Genomic DNA, 20,954 nt, shown 5'->3' on the forward strand with positions numbered 1-20,954 from the left:
TACTGACCAGACACCACAAATCTGGTTACCGCAAGGCAGGGGAAAGCACCTGGTCATTAACCCACACCAGCTCCTGCTCAGCTGGGGCCATCTCCTACCTCCAGGAGGCTTCTTGTCAGGTTGCTGCAGCTCCCGTCCCAGCCTTAGAGCAGAGGGAGCCCAGCTGGGGGAGATGAGGGGTGGGGGAGAAGAGGGAGGTGGAGACGATCCAGCAAGTGGTGGGGGAAGGAGCGAACGACAGGGGCGGGGCCTTGGGGAGAACAGGCAGAGCAGGAGCAGGATTTGGGGGGAAGAGGTGGAGAAGGGGCTGGGGAAGAAGTGGAGAAGGGGGCAGGGCCTCGAGGGTCTGGTTACCAGCAGTTAGAAAGGTAGCAACCCTAGTGCCAGTGACATTTAAGGGGTTACAATGTTACAATTTAACCATTAAATAGAATAATGAATAATCTTGGGGAGGATTCTGGTCTTTCCCCTGCTGCACACACAAACTCCCCTGCACACAACCAATTAGCTATGCGGTGCACAAGGACTAGGATTTAAACCGTAAGCAACAGCTGATTTGCAGTGTCTTTTCCGTAGCATGTGACATTATATTTCCATGGTAACATATATAGTCATTTGGCTTCTCCCTGACTCCTCCTACATGTCCATAGACCACACCCCTATAGTTTGAGCTCTTTATGGTTCTCCTGTGGTTCACCTACCAATTTTCAGCTGTAATTTGATTTGGCATCGCACCAAGTAAGAGGTTTTGGCCAAGGCTTGTGCTTTTTGAGGATTGATTGGTGGCAAATTGCTACGCTTTTCTTCACTTCATAGCAAGCAAGCCAGGGGAGCATATGGCCCAGAGATTTCAACATATGTTTAAAGCGCTAAAAGATGGCATAATGCAATTGTACCAATGTTCTTTATTTTTATTTTTAGCTCAGTTATACAAATAAGATGTTTTTCTTGCCCTTCTGTTATCAACATTTGAAACTATTCTTGTATAGTATATCTTCTCCAATTTCTAATTCTATGCAGCTTTGCAAGATCTGATAGAGAAGGTCTATAGAAACTATGCAAGTTAAACCTTTAATAAAGAGCAATTTGCAAGTACAAGTCTCTCGTTATTTATTTTTAATTGATACTTCTACATATTCAGTGAAATCTGAAGATCAAAGGTTCATGATCATTCAGTGGTTAGGTTGAAGGCTCATTCATATGCTCAGAATCTGAAATATTTTTTTTGGTAGGAAAGAAAAGAAAGGGTTTTTTTGTTTGTATTTTTTAGTTGTCCAGTTATACTTTCCTCTACATGACTAATGGAAGAGCTTAGGATGGCTGACAATAAACCTTGCAGTTTTGACAGAGTCATGGGGCTGCTGATATATCCAAGGGAGTGGAGGTGGTTACTCTGAGCTGTTTTTGTGTCTGATTAAACACATCACATCTAGAGCTGGAGGAGAAATAGTTTTCCTGTCCCATGAACCTTTTTGAGATTTCGAACAATTTTCCTATCCCCAAAAGGTCAAACTCTTGAACATTTTCATGAACCAAAAATTGAAGAAAAATTCAGTGTTGGGTCAATTTAAATATTTCATTTGATAATTTCAAAGCATTTTGTTTCTATTTTGACTATTTAAAATTTGTTACAAGTTTTTTTTAGCTTTAATTAGCTTGAATGTGGAAACAAAAAGCCATTTTCAAACCAGGAAACTGGAAATTTTTGTTTAAAAAACGTTGAACCAGGAGTTTCCAACAACTTGGAAACTTCTTTTTTTCAAAACATTTTTTGAATTGAAAACGTTATCTGAGCTGACTCTTTCCTGAGGGAAGTTTTGGCTTTGATGAATCAGCATTTTTTGGATGAAAAGAACATTTAATTAATAATTTCCCAGCCAGCTCTAAGCACACCTTTTTCTGCCATGACTCTGCTTTCCTGATTTCATAAAGTGGTTCTGCTCCAATGTTAACTGGAAAGTTTAGTTTCTTTTGCTCATATTGAGACAAATATTTTTGACGCGCTAGCAAATACAGAGATGATATGGCCCTAATTCTCAGGTAAATAGTTTATTCCTCCAATCAGAGTGAAGTTAGCAACAGCATCAGGTAGCCAACTCACTGCCATGTTTAGCCACAGAACCACCTGGGTCACAGCAGTGTAGCCTTCCCCTAGCCTGCTCTATATATGTGCCCTGGCACTGGCCTGGACGGCTGGCTGGAAGGGGTAAAAGAGTAATTCAGTCACCACAGTTCATGCAATTACAGGAGTCTCTGTTGATGTCACTTCCAGTTGTGATGGGCGTGATTTTGTGATGTGGAACTGAGCCCATCACATTTTTTTCATACAGGCCTCCACCAGCCATCAGATGGTAATTCCTGCCCTAGCACAGGTTTGAATCGGCAACCAAATGTGAAAGGTTTAAAGTGCTCAGTGACCTACAGGGGAGATGATACCAGCACCTCAGCTACCTAATGCCTCCTTTACGGGCATCGTTGATTTATTGAAATGCCTCTGTCTATACTGGGAGCTGTGGTGAATCTAGGGTTTTGAGAACAGAGCTCTATTCATACTGAAATCCCAGCTGGGAGAAGTGGTTGAGCATTCTGCTGAAATGCTTTCCCTTTTCAAACCCAGTGACCTGCATGAGAGGCACTAACACTGTCCACACCTTCCCACCACTGAACGTTGTCCTGAGCCCGGTCACACAGCGCGCCGAATGACCGTGGAGAGCGCGTGGGCGAGAGGCTGTGCCGTGAAAGGTCCTCCATCAAATCCTGATATAGTCACATAATTCCTGCCCAGACAAAAACTTCCATTGGACTTGATTGAATGCTGCTGTCCTGGAATAGAAAATAATGACTCTAATCCATTCAAAACAAAAGAATTAACTCTTCCAAATGAAGGCGGGAGGAAGAGAGAGACATTGCTCTTTTGTTACGCCAGGACTTGTAAGCCATTCTGACACTATGGTGATGGGTGCAGCATAGAGGTTTTATTATTATTATTTGTTGTTTTGCTAGTGGTATTCCATTGCACTGGGGCTGTACACACCCAACCCACTGGTTAGTGAGGCTGCCAGGTCCTCCTCTGTGCCCACTCTGCAGAGGCTATAACTATGTTGCAGCTCCACCAACAGGCATCTTGGCTCTTTAAGCTCAAGCTGTAGCTCGTTGCTTTGGTTCTGGAGATTCCCCTCGTCATGCTCTGCTGTGTTAGCCAAGATGGTGGCTGACATGCACACACGGAAAGGTCACACATTCCCAGTGCTAGGTCATAACCTAGGCTTGTGACGGGGTGAGGCAGGCAGGAGCCAAGGGGGTCACAGTAAAATGAGCATGCTTGCATAGCAGGCAGTAGTAAGTAGGCATTAATCCTGCAGTTGTTACACCTTCCTTCCAGAGAGAGGGCTTCAGGCTTTATCCCGTTGAGCAATCAAATGCAAATGGCTGCCGCTTAGCAATGTTCAATTCCAGTTTTGATATGTGAGCTCAAATACTACTGTGATGCTGGTTGAAGATGGTCACCCTGCTGGTTTCTGGCTGCTGGAGCGAAGGCCAGGATCTAACTCAATTACTTTTGATTACATCAACTCAATTGATTTCCGCTTTTACTAATTCTTTGCAGACTTTAAAAATAAGATATTTCCGGACAGATTTTTGCAAGTTCTTAGGTGCTATAGATTCATAGATATTTAGGTCAGAAGAGACCATTATGATCATCTAGTCTGACCTCCTGCACAAAGCAGGCCACAGAATTTCACCCACCACTCCTGCAAAAAACCTCACACCTATATCTGTGCTATTGAAGTCCTCAAATCGTAGTTTAAAGACTTCAAGGAGCACAGAATCCTCCAGCAAGTGACCCATGCCCCATGCTAAAGAGGAAGGCGAAAAACCTCCAGGACCTCTTCCAATCTGCCCTGGAGGAAAATTCCTTCCCGACCCCAAATATGGCGATCAGCTAAACCCTGAGCATATGGGCAAGATTCATCAACCAGATACTGCAGAAAATTCTTTCCTGGGTAACTCGGATCCCACCCCATCTAATATCCCATCACAGGCCATTGGGCCTATTTACCATGAATATTTAATTACCAAAACCATGTTATCCCATCATACCATCTCCTCCATAAACTTATCGAGTTTAATCTTAAAGCCAGATAGATCTTTTGCCCCCACTGCTTCCCTTAGAAGGCTATTCCAAAACTTCACTAAAGTCTTATAACCATTCCTGTAAAAACTCCCAAAGGATTATGTAAGAATATTTTTATTGATCCCAGAAATGCAGCCATCTCTAGTGTGAAACACTGAGTCTATTTAACAGCTAACAGCAACACTGCACAACAATTTAAACCAGAAAGTGAAGAAGCACAGAAACTGGGGTGAAGGGGAGGGGAATATGTGTACGGAGAATGTAATGACCCAGATTGAATTTGGCCAGGACACTGGAATTAAAGCCCAGAATCTTTACAAAAAAAAACCAAAACCCACCAGGGGTTCTTTAGTGACCACCAATTATCAGTTTTATATCTCATTGACAAGACAGTAAGTACCTCCTACAGCACAATTCCCCCATCATTCTGCTGCAGAATCAGCTCAGGCGGAGGGAAGAGAGCTAGAAACACCCAGTGGAAGAGAACTAGAGCAAAACGTTGTAGGCATCAGAACATCTCAGATATTAACATCTGACTTTCTTATTGTGGACGAGCAGAGCTTATTCTTTAATTTCAGCAGAAAGACCCAAGTGAGGGATGAAGTGATAGTTCTGCTCACTGTACAGCAGGTAAGTCCTCTAGGGAGCAGACCCTGGCTTCTTTAAGAACACCTGCAATGCTAGCTTGGAAGAATCATTTGCTCCATCCATCACTAGTGAACAAAGACTCTTTTTTTCTCCCCTCTTTGATTTACGGAACCTCTTTGTTTTTCCTTTAAAAACTGAGTGAAGTTAGTGCTTATGAAAACGAGGGGCTGAACAGCACTAGCTTGAGCCAGTTAAAGACGAGGCCTGCCCAGTAAAGGTTTCTCTCGCAGTCCTGCCAGTGTACTTCTGCCCTGACCTCAGCATCCCTTGCTGTTCCAATCCAGGGTCCTGGAGCACATAGCCTGCCAAAATGCATGAACATGAGGCTAGCAAGCTCATGTAAGGACTAATCCTGTGTGGGGCTGAGTGCCTCCTGTGAGGTGCCCAGGGCCTTGCATGTCTGCTGACGTTAGTGGTAGGAAATGGTACTCAGCAGGCTCAGGTCCCTTGTGCCCTAAAGCAGGATGAGAACACAGACCACCAGGAATGCGTGATGAATCTGGGTGCTCTACTCTGTGGCTTCATCCAGCCTAGGGAAGCCTTTTCACAAACAATCCGTTGCTCACTCTCTATTTCCTTGATTTTGCTGCTGACTCAGTCAGTCCATGGGGATGGAGTGAGTGGTCTGGGGCCTGAGAGAAGGAGCGGGGCAAGGGTGTTCGGTTTTGTGCAAATAGAAAGTTGGCAACCCTCACACTGTCCCTTTAAGGTATAAGTGCACAAAGAACATGGGCTCAGTATGTCCAGCCACGTATGTATTCCCATCACACGTACACTCTGAACACTGGGATGGTCCATTCTGTTAAAATCAGTGATGTACCACCCACATCCCAGGCCTCCTACTGCCACTTCGGCGCATGAGCTGACACAGGGCACAGTTTCACTTGTAAATTACATTTTCCAAATGAGGGGCTGCTACTTTAATCTGTAAATTGAAGGCAATTGTTAGACTAATCCACAAGAACCTTTCTCATTTTTGACAGGTTTCAGAGTAACAGCCGTGTTAGTCTGTATTCGCAAAAAGAAAAGGAGTACTTGTGGCACCTTAGAGACTAACCAATTTATTAGAGCATAAGCTTTCGTGAGCTACAGCTCACTTCATCAGATGCACTTCATCTGATGAAGTGAGCTGTAGCTCACGAAAGCTTATGCTCTAATAAATTGGTTAGTCTCTAAGTTGCCACAAGTACTCCTTTTCTTTTTTCTCATTTTTGGAATCCTCCCCCCTGAATATTCTCCCCAACACTCACCAGCCTTTTGCAAAGAGTGGGCAAACTAAACTCAGCATTGCTGCCACCTGTTCCTAATCTCCCTGGCACTAGGACTGAACAAAAATAATTAGCAGCTGCCAACTGCAGCCCTCTCAATTAAGATGCTAATCAAAGGAATTAGCAGGAAAGTGAGATGAACCTGTCAATAAAGCTGGCTTTGCAGCCAGCTTAACTAGGCCTCTTTTAAGATAAAGTTTTGTTGCTTTTTTTTTTAAAGTTTAGTGTTAGTATTAAAGATTCTTGCAATGGACCTCAACCCAGGTAAGGAGAGATACTTAAACAAAAATTCTGAATTTGCATGCTTCTTCCTTGTTTATCTTTTTGTCTCCACTGAATGTGAAGTCAAAGTTCTGATCCCCTTTGGTACAAATGAATTCTCTTAGGTATCAATCTGTGTCACTATTATTTTCTTACTAAACTGTAGCCTCTCTGGGAAGGGGCTGAACTTGGTTTCTCTTGGTGTATTTAAAGGAATTTACTTAACCCCCTGAACTCTTTTGGCTTGATGAAAAGCTCTGAGCTCCACTCAGGGCAGCCTGTGGAGAAGCTGGTGTACGGAGCTTAGCAGGCTTAAGAGAGAAATGGTCTAAACTTCCTGGAGTCTGGCTAGTGTTCAAGAGGCCCTTAAGCATCTTCATGTTGCTCTGATAAATAACATTACTAATTGTGCCTCCTGATAGGAAGCAGAATGGCTGTGTGGTTAAACATTGGACGGGGCACTCTTGGGTTCTCTTCCTAGCTTGCCCCTAGGCTTTTTGTGTGACCCTAGATCACGCAGACTCTGTGGCCTCGGTTACCCACCTGTAAAATGTAACTGATACTGCTTCCTTTGCCTATTTAGCCTGTCAGCTGGAGGTGTGACTTGCAGCTCATGTAGGCATACCGGTGCTAGCTTTCCTCTAGCTAGCATGCTGGAAGTACTAGTGATGACCCAGCAGCATGGACTGCATAAGGCTGCCTGGAACTCTGGGGAGGTACTTGCATTACCAACCCATGCTGATACCTGCACCACCATATCCTTACAGCTATTTTTAGCCACATTTGTTAGTTTAAAGCTAGCGCAAATATGTCTTCCCAAACTTCAAATCCCACCTCCAACTACAGTGTAGACGTACCCTGTATGTTTGTACAGTGCCTAGCACAAAGGAGTGCTGGACTTGTAGACGCTACTATAAAAACTGGTTTGTCCGTTCTCCACCTGGGAATTCACTTTAGCTTTCCTGATAACTGTGGTGAGTTAAAAGGGAGATTCATACTGGTGCTTGGTTACAAGTAAACAACCTCTTCAATTTACTCTTCAGCTAAAGTAACAAAAGTGGCCAGAATGTCCAGGATCTTTGACCACAAGACCAGAGCTAACCACCCGCCAACTCTAAGCATGGTGATTGAAGCTCTGAAGGCCCAAAATGAGAAAAAAGGCACCTCTGTCATAGCCATCAAGCGCTACATCCTTGCCAAGTACCCAGCTGTTGACCCAATAAGGCTAAAATACCTGCTGAAGAAGGCCCTGACTAAAGGTCTTGACCATGGCTACCTGATCAGACCCCAAAACTCTTTGGCATTAGGGGCAACTGGAAGGTTCAAGGTGAGTGAATTGGCTTTCTACAAAGACCACCTTCAGTGGAAATTTTCTGCTAAAGAAACTGTAGCTTTAGGCAACAGTATAGCAATTGCATGGGCTAGGGCTGTCCTACAGATAACTGGGTGGCAGCACACTTTGCATTGTGGGATGTGCCCCAAATGTTCTCTGAAGCAGTATTTCAAAGAGGAGGCTGGATGGGTGACAACTCTGGGCTAGGGAATGTGGCTTTTTTTGTTTTTCTTCCCAGTTCTTTAAATGGACAGGCAGGGTTGTGAACAGCCTCAACATCAATGGACTGGTGCCCTCCCCTCTAAGTGGGAGAACACAGTACTATTACTGAAGAGCAAACCGTAAAGGAGCTTGTTGTTGGCTATCGGTAGATGTGGTATCTCTGCCCTGAAAATATTGATTTCTTCCATGACTTGGTCTCTGGGAGGGCCTGGGACAACTAGATTTTACAATGCAGCTGGGTGAATGGGACAATAGAAAGTGAGTGCCATCCCCAACTACTCTCCAGCCTTGGCTGCAAGGCCTATTGTGATGTCGTGTTACAGAGGATGCTACACAAATTTTTACAGCCAAAGGGAAGGGCTTGTGTAAGCCACCTGCCTCTAATTCAGTTAACACTTCTCATGCCTGCAGACAAGCTTCTGTGCTTGTTTGGCCCTGGGTATAGCACTACCAAGTGTACTAAGTTGCTTGGTAGCGACCCTCAATGCACGCGCTGGAGCAGAGCAGTTTCACTGTTCTGTTCTGTTGTACTCCTAGCTGGCATCAGAAAAGCCCAAGCTTAAAAAAAATTCTAGGAAGATGGATCCAGCTGGAGAAAAGGCTCCTAAATCAGAAAAGAAGGTGGCAAGGAAACCCAAAGCCAAGGTGACTGCTGATAAAAAAGCAGGAAGTAAAGGTAAGGGCTGCTTCCTTCCCCTAAACTAACATCCCCTGCTGAGATGTCAGCTGTATGCAAGGAGGTCAGACCTGTGAATTTTAATGCCACCCAAGAAGACAAATGTCTGTGCTCAGGGAGAGGGCTTCAGGATTCCCTGTACAGCAGTGAACTTGACGGACAACAGTAAGTATATAAGCTAGAATCCAAACTGCTGATTGCAGGAAGCAGTGGTGGAAAGACACCTGGCTTTGAAAACTAGCCATGTATTCTGTGTGTCTGCTGTGGGCCTGATCTTCAGAACATTTGTAGCAGCTACTGACTTCAAATGGTGCTCATTATTTCTGGAATATTGGGATCAAGGTGGGCACCCAAAATCAATGGCCAATTCTGAGAACATGTCTGGATTTATGCGTTTGCTCAGCCCAGAAGCCTGCTGCCTAGTTGCCTCCAGTTCGGAGAGTTTGTTACCTAGTCTTCCGAAAGAACACATTGACTTCAATGGGAGTTAAGAATTGAAGTGCCCTTCATGGATCTAGGCCTTAAGTGCCTAAGAAATGAATTTCTCAGAGCTGGGTTGCTGCCTAAATTAGCCAGGAGCGAAATGCTGAGGAGAGGGGCTTAGGTGCCTAAGCGGCTGATGTGGTGCACCTGCCTGATGGCCCAGAGAGCTGTGCATCCCTCTCCTGGGTGAGACCCCCTACGTCTGGTCAGCTGCTTAAGTTGCCCATGCTCTAGCAGCTGAAACGCTCCGTACCGCTCGCTCTTCCGCTATTTCCCTGCGCTGTCTCTTAAGCGGGTGCTGTGCTGCCCCCATCCTATTGGTCTGCCTCCAGCCCTGCTACTGTGGGGTCTGACGGCTCTTAGGCATGCTCAGAGCATGGCCACAGGATCGGGACCTGCTGGCGATCTAGGCATTCCCATGCCTAGGTTGCGCTCGCTTTTCAGGACCTCTGGTGCTTTGGTTTAAGCAAGGGTTCCAAGCCTCTCATTTATCTGTGCTGCAACTAGACCGCTTTGACCGCGGAAACGTAAGTGCGTGGGGTATTTACCTACCAGGGTGGGGGTTGGGCAGCAGTGCCTGAGCTTTGAAAACCTCCATGGTGCTTGTTCGGTACCTAAACTCCTTAAAAATCTGCCCCTAAATCAATGGTGCAGGGTTCAAGTAGCTTGCTCTATCTTCAAGGTGGAGTCAGCATGCCAGGGCGACCGCTTTGTAGATGCGATCTGATGTCAGACCTGCGTTGATCCCACAGGGAGGCATTTTTCCTGTTAAATTAGCAGGGGCACTTCTAAGTCTGCACTAATAATACCTGAGCTTTGCTCAGAAGCTTAGGCCAGGAAGATCCAGAAACCATTAAATATCATCCTTGTATGGAATTGACAATCTTGTAAACATAAGTTACTGACTCATCCATGTCATTTCTTTCCCATCTTCTCAACAGATGCTAAGGAGGAGAAACCAAAACCTGTGAGCAAGAAAGCCAAGGCAAAATCCACTAATGTAAGTACTGGTTGCCAAATGAAGGATTCCATCTGTCTACCTTGCACAGCTCTGTGAGTGCTTCACTTGTGACCAGCTTTAGGAGCTGCTGCTGTTGTGTGTTCCTGTCTTAAGGAACTTGCCTGACTCTGTGGGGAATGTTGGAAAGGAAACCGCTTCCCGCTCTAGAGTCCTGAAGCATTAACTCTGTTCTTCAGGCTGCGAAGGAAACTGGCACTGCTTGATCGGCTGTTTCTAAAACGCATGTCTTACCATGCAGAATAAAGGCCGCACTTCTGAATTCAAAGCTGCTGTCTATAAGAATAATAAACTAAGTGGCACAGGCTTGTGGGTGACCCAATACATGCTATTGCAGTGACCTTCATCCTACTCTCTCTTGTAGGCCCAGCCCAAAGCTCCTGCTAAGCTGAAGACACCCAGTGATGCTCAAAACATTGTGAAAGGTGACAAGAAACCAAATATGAAAGAGGCATCCCAAGCCAGGGTGGTTGGGACCAAGAAAGCCACCTCCAGAGGGAAGCCAGCCACAGAAGCAGATGGTGCCTCCAAAGCAGAGGCAGAGCATGGAGACAAGATCAGGACTTCCAAAGGCAAGGGGGCAGCTCCTCGGGCCGTGGGGGCTGCAAAAACAAAGGTGGCTAAAGGTGGAAATGGGCCGACCAAAGCAAAGGCAGCTGGCGGGACAAAGAAAACCACTGCCAAAGGGAAGACTGAGGCAAAGGGCCCTGCAAAAGGCAAGGGGAAGAAGCCTGAGGCAGCCACAGGCTCCTTCTTCAGCAAAGAGAAGGATGCAGAAGGTAAAGCCTCTAGAACTGGCAGCAAGCTTAGCAAGAAAGCAACCTAGGGCTTCCCTGCACTGAAGGGACAACTGCTTTGGGTGGGGGATGGGGCACGTGTGCAGACTGGCTGTCTCCAGCCTGAGGAACACAGCCACTCTGTCTCCCGGTTCTAAATGGGCCCAAACAGGGTTTTTAAACTATGCTGAAGTGTGCTCCAGTCACTGCTGTTAACATCTCTTTTAATCTCCGGTGAACTAAGCTAACTGATTTTAATCTTGTGTCTTTTTTTTTTTTTTTTCCCCCCTTCAATAAAGTTACTGCATCCTAATAACTAAACCCTGTTACTGGAGTCCTGCTCCTTCCGCCTGGGGTAAGGACCTGCCAGGTCATCTTGACACACCCTGTCATAACCCTGGAAACTGCGAAGCATCAATTCCTTCTGCCTCTTCCCTCCTACCCCCTGCAAACCCAGCGAAGTTGAAACCTGAGCTTGAGCCCAGCTGTGGTGGATTCCAGCCTCGTAATTAGGACAGTGACAAATGCCAGCTGGGTGAAAGGAGCAAACTGCGAGTGTGGCAGCAGTCCAGGTTGGGGGGGAGAATCACATAGGGCTAATGAACAAAATACAGTCACGTTCTGGAACTCCATCCCTGAAACTGCGGCCACATTCTGCAGACATGCCCTCTGGCTCCAGCCAGTGTTGGGTGTCCAGCCCTCATGAACCCATAGGTTGCTGGGCTACATTCGTTATACAAACATGAGGAAAGGGCCCAAGCCATCAATCACAAATGTAGCACTGCTGTAGTGATGTTCAGCCTCTAAACGTCTGCAGCCTAGTGCTATGATTAGGGCAGAATGCCTCCAATTAAATCCTAGCTTAAGGAAGAAGCCTAGCTAGCACATGCTAGCTAGGCCTGACCCTGGGGAGGAGTGGCCTGTTGCTAAAATCCCACTTGCTAGAAGGTCTGAACTCTGGGACTTGTGTGTGTTGCCCTTCTTAGTAAGGGCACCAATGGATACTGGTGCCTGTGTGGCTTGTAATTTCTACTAGGAATAGCTCCAGGTAGGTACAGATGTCCTAGGCCCCCTTCATCTGTGTCTTTGTGCAGAGTGCAAAAGCTTGTGATGGGTCACAGTGGTGGGGGAGGGGGTGGGGTAGGTCTAACAGTGCAGCTGGCATTTTTGTGTGTGTGTGTGCAGAGAGGCTTTGGATAGACTCTAACTGACCTGGTCAGTGTTCCCACCTCCAGGCAGAGTAACTGCTGTTTGTCTTGTTATAGGGTTCTAGGGAGTTGAGAGAACTTTATTTCTCCTCCGCTCCCCGCATCCAATTGACTCAATGGCAAGTGGACCAATCCTTTAATTGAATTTGTATTCTCTGTGGGGGAACTCCATGGCAGGAAGGGTAGCCACTGCTCTTCCTTAACCTCTGCTGTGGTTAGTAACTACTTAGCGTCACAGCACAGAGGTGGATCAGCCCACAGTCTCCTTTCCTTGTCCTTGGGGGGGTGTAGGGCCTGAGCACAGTGAATGAGACGCTCTCCAGCCTTTCCTAGTGGAGCCTGCCAGCCACCAAAACAACAGAAGGCAAATGGGCTCTGCTTCCGCACCCTGTCTGTAGCTCTTCTCCACAATGTTCACTCCTTTGCTGTTCCTCCCGGTGCACGTGGAGCAGGTCCTAGTGGCGGGTTGCTTGTCAATGACTGGAGCAATAAGGACCCCGAGGAAGGAGGGTCGCCAGGTGTCCAGTTTCTGACTGGAATGTGCAGCTGACCTGATGCTAAAAGTCTGGTTACCTGCAGTAACTGGCCACTGCCATCAGGCCTGACCGAGAACTGGCTGGCTCCCAGAGCAGGCTCCAAAGTAGGTACCAGTGTGTGTATCCCCAACCTGTCTGCCCTGATTGTCCCCTCTTCAGGGACTAACCCCTCCTCCCCCTGCACTCCACTGTGCCCTGGTTTCCCTTGCTCCAGGGACAGACCCCTTGGCCTTACTGTGCCTCGATTTCCCCTCCCTGGCCCCTTGTTCCAGGAACAGATCCCTTGGCCCTGCTGAACCTTGATTTCCCCTCCCCAGGCCTTTGCTCCAGGGACTGCCCCCCTGTGCCATGATTTACCCACCCTGGCTCTAGGGAGCAACCCCCCCTGTCCTGCTGTACCTTGATTTCTCCACCCCAGCCCCTTCCTCTGTGGACTGACCCCTGCTAAAGGTACTAAACCAGTGGTTCCCAAACTTTTGTACTGGTGACCCCTTTCACAAAACTGACCATGCCCTGCCCCCACTCACTCAATTTCTTCCCCCCTCTTCTTCTCTTCCCCCCCCCCCCCCCGGTCGCTTGCTCTCCTCACCCTCACTTGCTCAGGGAGTTGGGATGTGGGAGGGGGTGAGGGCTCTGGAGTGGGGCCAGGGATGAGGGGTTTGGGGTGCAGGAGGATGCTCTGGGTTGAGACCAAGGGGTTTGGAGGGTAGGAGGGGGATCAGGGCTGGCTTGGGGCATAGGAGGGGGTCAGGGGTGCAGTCTCTGGGTGGTGCTTACCGCAGGCAGCTTCCGGAAGCAGCATCATGCCCATCCCTCGGGCCCCTACATGGAGCGCCAGCGTCTGCAAACGCCACCTCCTGCAGCTCTCATTGGCTGTGGTTGCGACACGCGGAGCCCGCTGGCTGCCCCTACACGTAGGAGCAAGGGGGGGATAGGCTGCTGCTTCCGGGAGTCACGGGGAGCCATGGAAGACAGGGAGCCTGCCTTAGCCCCCCTGTGCTGCTGACTGGACTTCTAACAGCATGGGCAGTGGTGCTGACCAGAGCTGCCGGGGTACCTTTTTGACTGGGTGTGCCGGTAAAAAAAACCAAACACCTGGCAACCCTAGCTGCAGCTCCCAGCCCCAGCTCTGCAGGTGAGTCCCTCCTGCCCCAGGTGGTGGGGGGTGAGAGGGGAAATCAGTGAGTGATTGGGGGTGGGGGGGAGGAGAGGTGGGGCAGGGGAGGTTCCAGCACTCATGATGGTGTGTCCGTTTTTTAAATATTACCAAGGTGGCAATGTGAGGTGTCACGGGCATTCTCAAAACCACTGCTGAGGTGCTGCCCACGGCTAACAAGCTGCTTGGAGTGCTCACTGACACCACAACCCCTGGCTCTTGGGTGCCCCAAAGTAAGAGATTTTTTTTTCTCCCCCATCTGGGTGCTCTGTTGCCTAGCTCATGACCAGGGGGCCAATCCTGCAGGGGTTCTCAGAGCATATCTATGACCTGCTACTTGGCACAAAGACAGCCAGGGCAGGCAGGTCTGGAGTGTGAGTGTGTGTGTCAAAAGTGATGAGGGGACGCAGCTGGGATGTGGGAGACCTAAGTTCAAATGCCTGCTCTACTTGATTTATGTGGAGCAGGGACTTGAAACCTGGCTATTAACTATCTTGTGTGCATGTGTCTCTTTGCATGTTGGCTACCTAGGACAGGTCAGCTGCTTAGGTGCCAGGAGTGGGCTCACAGTTGAGAACTCAGCACAGATCAATGGTAGTCAGGTGCTGTCAAGGTTCCCTCCCCGCTCTGGGGTACAGATGTGGGGACTCACATGAACCCCCCCCCAAGCTTATTTCTACCAGCTTAGGTTAAAAAACTTCCCCAAGGCACAAATCCTTTCCTTGTCCTTGGACGGTATTGCTGCCACCACCAAGTGATTTAGACAAAGATTCAGGAAAAGGACCACTTGGAGTTCCTATTTCCTCAAAATATCCCCCCAAGTCCCTTCACCCCCTTTCCTGGGGGGGCTTGAGAATAATATACCAACCAATAGGTTAACCAAGTGAGCACAGACCAGACCCGTGGCTTTTTAGGAAACTAAAAATCAATCAGGTTCTTAAAAGAAGAGCTTTATAATAAAGTAAAAAGTAACTCTGTAAAATCAGGATGGAAGGTAATTTTACAGGGTAATAAAAAGATTTAAAACACAGAGGATTTCCCTCTAGGCTCAACTTCAAAGTTACAAAAAACAGGACTAAACCTCCCTCTTAGCATAGAGAAAATTCACAAGCTAAAACAACAGATAATCTAACACATTTCCTTGCTATTACTTACGATTTCTGTAATTTTAGATGTATCATTTCAGTAGGAGCTGGGTTACGTGCTTGGTCTCTTTGTCCTGAGAAAGAACAACAAAGAGAACACAAACAAAGCCCCCACTGGCCAGATTTGAAAGGATCTTATTCCCTTTTTGGGCCTTTTGGTCAGGTGCCAAGCATGTTATTTGAGCTTCTTAATCCCTTACAGGTAAAGGAGGGATTTTATGCTACCCTTTGCTGGATGTTTGACAGGTGCTTAAATATCTTTTGAGGATCTAGGTCTAAGCTCCTCTTTGTTCTTCTGCATTTCACTCTGGGCTAGCTTACTCATCTCCCCACTCAGCCTGGGGGCTTCTGAGGCTCCCAGCCTTACTGCATGGAGGAGAGCTAATTACCTATGTGGGGACTGTCGGGGTGCCTAAATCAGGACTGAGGAGTTGACCAGGTGGCAGGCTCTTGGGTAGATATGGCCACTGTTTGGGGCTGGCCTTAGCTGACAGGAAATGGAGGGGATCAGCGCCTTTTTATGTTTGCATGAGATTTCATAGTAGCGTGGGAGCTGAGCACTCACTCGTGTTTATAAACCGATGTAGCTATAACCTGTCTGTCATATAAATGCTTAGATATGATGAAAATATCCAGCCCTGTGCAGTAGAATGCAGCCATCTTTCTCACTTTTGGAAGCATAACATAAGGTGACCAGTGAGCAAGTGTGAACAATCAGGACACAACCTTTCTTTCCCCAGGTGGGGGCGTTTACAGTTGTGTATCTATAAGATACAGCCACTAATTGTGGAACAGTCCTGATAACAGCGGGATGTCTGAGCACCTTAGCTTAAAAACCATAGTGTGAGGGATTCTACCTCTGAGCGAGGGCTTGATGTTGGGGTATGTGATACCATGCTTCTCTCAACCCCTGTGCAAATTAATTCCTCCATGAAGGACAGGGGTGGGCAAACTTTTTGGCCTGAGGGCCACAGCGGGGTTCTGAAACCATATGGACAGCTGGGTAGGGAGGGCTGTGCCTCTCCAAACAGCCTGGCCCCCCAATCTGTCCCCTCCTACTTACTGCCCCACTCAGAACCTCCAACCCCCTCCCTGCTCCTTGTCCCCTGACCACCCCCTCCTGGGACTTCCTGCCGCCCTCCCCACAGGCCCCCTGGGACTCCCACACCTATCCACCTGCCCCCTGTTCCCTGACTGCCCTCCAGGAGCCACTGACCCTTATCCACCCACTCCCCGCTCCCTTACCATGCCGCTCAGAGCACCAGGACTGGCAGCCATGCCGCCGCGCAGTCTAGAGCACCGGGGCAGGCCAGCGGCTCTCGCAGTCGTGCTGCCTGGCAGGAGCTCGCAGCCCTGCCACCCAGACCGCTGGCGGCATGGCAAGCTGAGGCTACGGGGGAGGGGGGACAGTAGGGGAGGGGCCAGAGGCTAGCCTCCTGGGCTGGGAGCTCAAGGGCTGGGCAAGACGGTCCCATAGGCCAGATGTGGCCTGCAGGCCATAGTTTGCTCACCTCTGGTGTAGGAGACGCCATGCAGCGAGGCAACTGTTATGATGTATGCCCTGTGCAGAATTTTTTTTTCCAAATGCTGTTGGCCAAAAACTTTCCCATATGTTTGATCACCATGTTTTATTACAAAGATAAGTTTTCAAAGATTCCACCAAATAGCAGGTAAGAGAACCACACCGACAAATACATGACAAAGTTAAAAATATATTACAAAGGATCAGGGTTCAAGGCAATGCATCCAACCCTCAAGCTCTGTTCCTTCCGAAGGATTGAACCGCAGAGCATGTTTCCTTTTTTTTTTTGCTTTGGAAAATAGATTAAATTAAGCATAGGCCATAAGGCATGCTCGCCAACCACAGCACCTGGAGCAGATCCATAGCCTGACACTAATTAGCCTGTTACCTTCCCAGTGTTTCAACACAGGGATCACCACCTCATGGGAACGGCCCCTTGCACCCCTTTGTCACACTTCCTCCCTATGCTCTGACACATCTCACCTTCAGCTTCCCCGCATTGGCCCTGTGTGTATCTGGCAGCTGTTCACAGTTTTCAATGAAGAAAAATTAAGTTTTTTTAAAAAAAAAATCTCTTTCAAAATAAAATGTAGCCCAGCTACATTTGTAACATTTCTAGGCTGAAGTCACTTATTCAGCAACTACCGTTAGACTTCCACAGTGTATGTACTTTTCTGCAGTTCTGGTTAAGTCTTTCTCTTCCTTCTCCCCACCCCCAATAAAGTGTGTAATTTTTAAAATATATATAAAATCAGCTGTGATGCTCCAAATCCCCATAGAAATAGTCTATACTCAAGGCATTTCTGAAACATTTGTGACAGAGGCCCTGGCTATGATCGAGCCAGGGGATTTTTTTGGTTGAACCAAAGTAGCTCACTGCCAGGTTGATTCTTAGCAAAGTGACCAGACGGCAGCCATGTGCATTGTGGAGATTCCCCTTTAAACCCTGCCTTGGGTGAGGTAGTATCTTTTTTTGTATTTTTGGGAGTATGAAAGTTTGGTGCCAAACTGGATTTGGATTTCATGGGCAGTTTGGCTTTTCTTGCATTCGTGTGCTGGCTTCTGGTATGTGCAGCTAGCGAAAGCTCCATCTCTAAAAGGGAGCCATGGAATTGTGTTGTGGTCCTTCACTGATGGGCAGCAAGGAAGCTTGTATTCCAAAGCACTGCCCTTCTGCAAGCAACATAAAGGAATCTGGGACAGTAAAGTTAGGGTGAAATTTTTCTGTTATACCAGTGTAAATCCAGCAAAGTTGCTCCAACGCACAGCAGTTACTCCAGCTTTATAGGCATGTGACTCCATTGACTTGGAGTGATTTAAATGGACTTACTCTCACTTTACACTGGGTTAACCAAGGGCAGACTTTGTCCCGCAATAGCCCAAAATAGCTGGAGTCATTCCAGCTTGCAGGAATTGCTAGATAGGCTAATTCTGTAAAAGGCGTTTGGAGTCACAGTAAATTGTCTTTGATGCTGTTTGGGCTGATACAGCAATAACCTTCCATTCATTTAAAGTCAATAGCTGTGGCCATCAGCATGCCAGACACAGCAAGACCAGAAGCTGTTTTAGGAACAGACCCATAATACCGGCCTTGATTTAGTTTATCTCCATCACAACATCCTACATTTTCACCAGGCCCAGGAGTATAACTCACAGCTGCTGATGTTCAGAGGGGTCTACCTGACACTGGGAGCACAGCTTTGGCCAATTCTGCACTGTTCCACCCGTGTAGACGCTAAATAACGAGTTAAACTCATGGGCATTACTTCAGGTTTACACTGAGAGAAGAATTCAGTTGTGGGTTGTGCATGCAGGAAGACAGGAAAGATGGTATAAAGGGAAGGAAACTTTTCCCTTTGACCCCTAATGTATCTTTTCCTTTTACTTCTAGGTAAAATTATTCCTGTGACCAGCTGGATGAAAAGTGGCTATTTAGGGGATATTTGTCAACTCTAGTTCAGTGTGTGCACAAACATCTGGGAAACTTGGGGAAGTGGGAATAGCTGCCCCGCTTTGTTCCTCTCTGACATTGTCAAATGGACAATACAATCCTTCCAGCTAGATAATTACCATTTCCGTTAGGGGTAAAGTGCTTTCGCATGTCTTGACTACTTCGGAAGCAATCTCACTGTCTAGTCCATGAGTTCCCCACCTGGCACAAGTTGCAGATGGAGTGGTTATGTTTACACATACAGTACAAAAATAAAAGGCACAAAACACGTCTAATGCAGCAGATGGTGTACAGTAAACGGAGTCCCTGGTATTTAAAACATACAGAAGTAAGAGGGGTACAGTTAAGGGAGTTCTGCAGCTGCTCCAATAGCCTTTGAAATCTCCATTCATCACCCCCTGAGGCTTCCCCGCTGCTTTGCATCCATCATTATCACTTGCCTAGACTGGGCTCTAGTCTGCAAGGAGTCTCTCTGGAAGCAGGAATGCAGGGAGTTGATGGCTGCTCACACGCAGGTTAGAGGAAAATAGTAAGTGGCACGTCTCTAGTTCCAGCTTGAAAGAGCAAATAAATTATGGGCACTATGCAGTGCAGATCAACGAAAGGGATTTGAAACGTTGTTCGGTGGCTTCTCATCCCTTGCTGGCTCATCTCACCAATGGCCATGCCCACCAACAATGTGGTGACAGAGTTACCGTAAAAGACACAATCAAATATATCTCTACATGTATATATTTTGTTTAAAGGCTTGTTCCCTAGTGGACAGTGCACTACAGAGAAGGTCATTTCCAGGAGTGGGTTCAGTCCAGAGCACCCCCTAGGCCTCACTGCAGCACTCATAAATATTGTCCTCCATGAGGGCGATCACTTGCTCAAACTTGTGCTGCAGCTGTGTGCGTCTCGTGGTGGGGTTGGAGTCCAGGGCATTCACTATCTGCAGGAGCAAGAGCAGTGAAGCGATTAATGCGACATGCACCAGCCTTGCCCTTTCTGTGTTCCAAACAGGTGGTGTGGGGAAAAGGATGAACCATCTGGGCCTACTGCCCTGATGAGGTGTGGAGGAGGGGGTTATTTGCCCTGTCACTGGCCTTTTTCAGCATCCCCCCCGCCGTTCTTTATGCATTTTTGGAGCCACAGATTACTGACTGATCCAGGCTACATTTCACTTTCAGCCATCCTTGCCAAACAGTGCTCAGATCAGATGAGAATAGGTTACTGGTCTTCCAAGCAGCCAAGGGATTGGAGAGAGAGAGAGAGAGAGAGAGAGAGTGTGTGTGTGTGTGTGTAAGCTGCCACCTCAGGGCTGGGCTAGTGCACTGTAAAACAAATAGGACTGCATTAGGCCTGCTTTTTAAAGGGGGGCTCACCTGGGCCTCCTTTTCCACACCCATAGATTTGTGGGGACAATTAACTGTGGGTGGAAGTGAAGGCTCATAGACATCTAGCTATCTGATTTGCAGGTGCAACAAGGAGCCACCTACATGCTCTCATTTGCATCCACAAACACTCGCAAGAGCAAATTTCAGGCCAGAAGAAGGGAGAATGACTTGTAAATTGAGACCTGTTCTGAATTCTCTGGTGATCTGACAAAAGGGTTGAAAATGCACCTAGGTTTTAAAAAAATCTGTGACTGACTTTACAGGAAGGAGAGAGAGAGGGCTGAGAGGAGACACAGAGAGAGAGAGAGAGAGAGAGAGAGAGAGAGACTAGATAGATATGGACATCCTAGATCCTCAGCTAAGGCCATTCCATCAGTGACAAAGAACAGTCTCTTCCTTGTTCGGACTCTTTTCGGTGGGACTGAGGGCAGGTAAGATACTTGACTGATAAATCACAAAAGGACATCAGAGAGACAAGGTAAGGAAGGTAATAGCTTTTATTGGACTAACTTCTGCTGGTGAAAGAGACAAGCCTTTGAGATTACACAGAGCTCTTCTTCAGGTCTGGGATTGTTGTAATCCAGTGGCTCTATTCGGTCCATGGTTTTTAGAATCTAGCAAAGTTATGAATTTAAGCTTAAAGCATAACTCTGCTAGACACTAAAAATCATGGACTGAATAGAGAGACTGGATTTATGGTTTATTAAAACAATTTATAGCCCACTAACAACCCTCCCCCCCACAGCTACCTCTCCCACCCCTCCAGTTTCTTTCCCCCCTATGTCTGGAGGGGTGTTAATGCACCACCTCATCTTGAATAGACCCCTGAAATATGTGTTAACTACTTATGCTGAGCAATCTGTTCCTTCTTGCATTCAGCTGTGACAGTCTGAGATAGTTTCCCAGACCTGAAGAGCTCTGTACAGCTCAAAAGCTTGTTTCTCTCACCGACAGAAGTTGGTCCAATAAAAGATATTACCTCACCCACCTTGTCTCTCTAATATCTTGAGACTGAGGCGGAAGAAAATCTCCCGACAACTTACCTTACTCTTCCCGTTGTGGGAGGAGTACAGGGATTGACTGGAGAGTGAGCCGCAGTCGATTTGGAGGGTCTTTACTAGACCCGCTAAATTGACGGCTGGTGGCTTGATCTCAGAGCATTGATCCCTGCCATAGTGTAGACCTGCCCTGACATGGCTGCACCAATGTTGCATACAAAAGGACATCAGATATTTCC

General features: G+C 47.3%; 2 protein-coding genes across 2 annotated transcripts in view; one reads left to right on the plus strand and one right to left on the minus strand.

Moving 5' to 3' along the window:
• Positions 1–6,299: 6,299 nt before the first annotated feature.
• Positions 6,300–18,343, plus strand: H1-8 (H1.8 linker histone; the record flags this gene model as incomplete). The annotated part of the gene is made up of 6 exons (XM_084635089.1): positions 6,300–6,315; positions 7,356–7,639; positions 8,405–8,543; positions 9,968–10,026; positions 10,409–10,823; positions 18,279–18,343. 6 exons carry the CDS (start codon positions 6,300–6,302, stop codon positions 18,341–18,343), a joined length of 978 nt encoding a protein of 325 aa, XP_084491215.1.
• Positions 16,479–20,954, minus strand: part of PLXND1 (plexin D1) — a 126,151-nt gene continuing 121,675 nt past the window's right edge. The window contains exon 36 of the mRNA XM_084634961.1: positions 16,479–19,272. Coding sequence (XP_084491087.1) covers positions 19,156–19,272 — 117 coding nt within the window. The 3' untranslated portion in view covers positions 16,479–19,155. The remainder of the gene's footprint in view (positions 19,273–20,954) is intronic.

Source organism: Lepidochelys olivacea (assembly GCF_965140295.1).
Source record: "Lepidochelys olivacea isolate rLepOli2 genome assembly, chromosome: 7".
Taxonomy (NCBI): domain Eukaryota; kingdom Metazoa; phylum Chordata; order Testudines; family Cheloniidae; genus Lepidochelys; species Lepidochelys olivacea.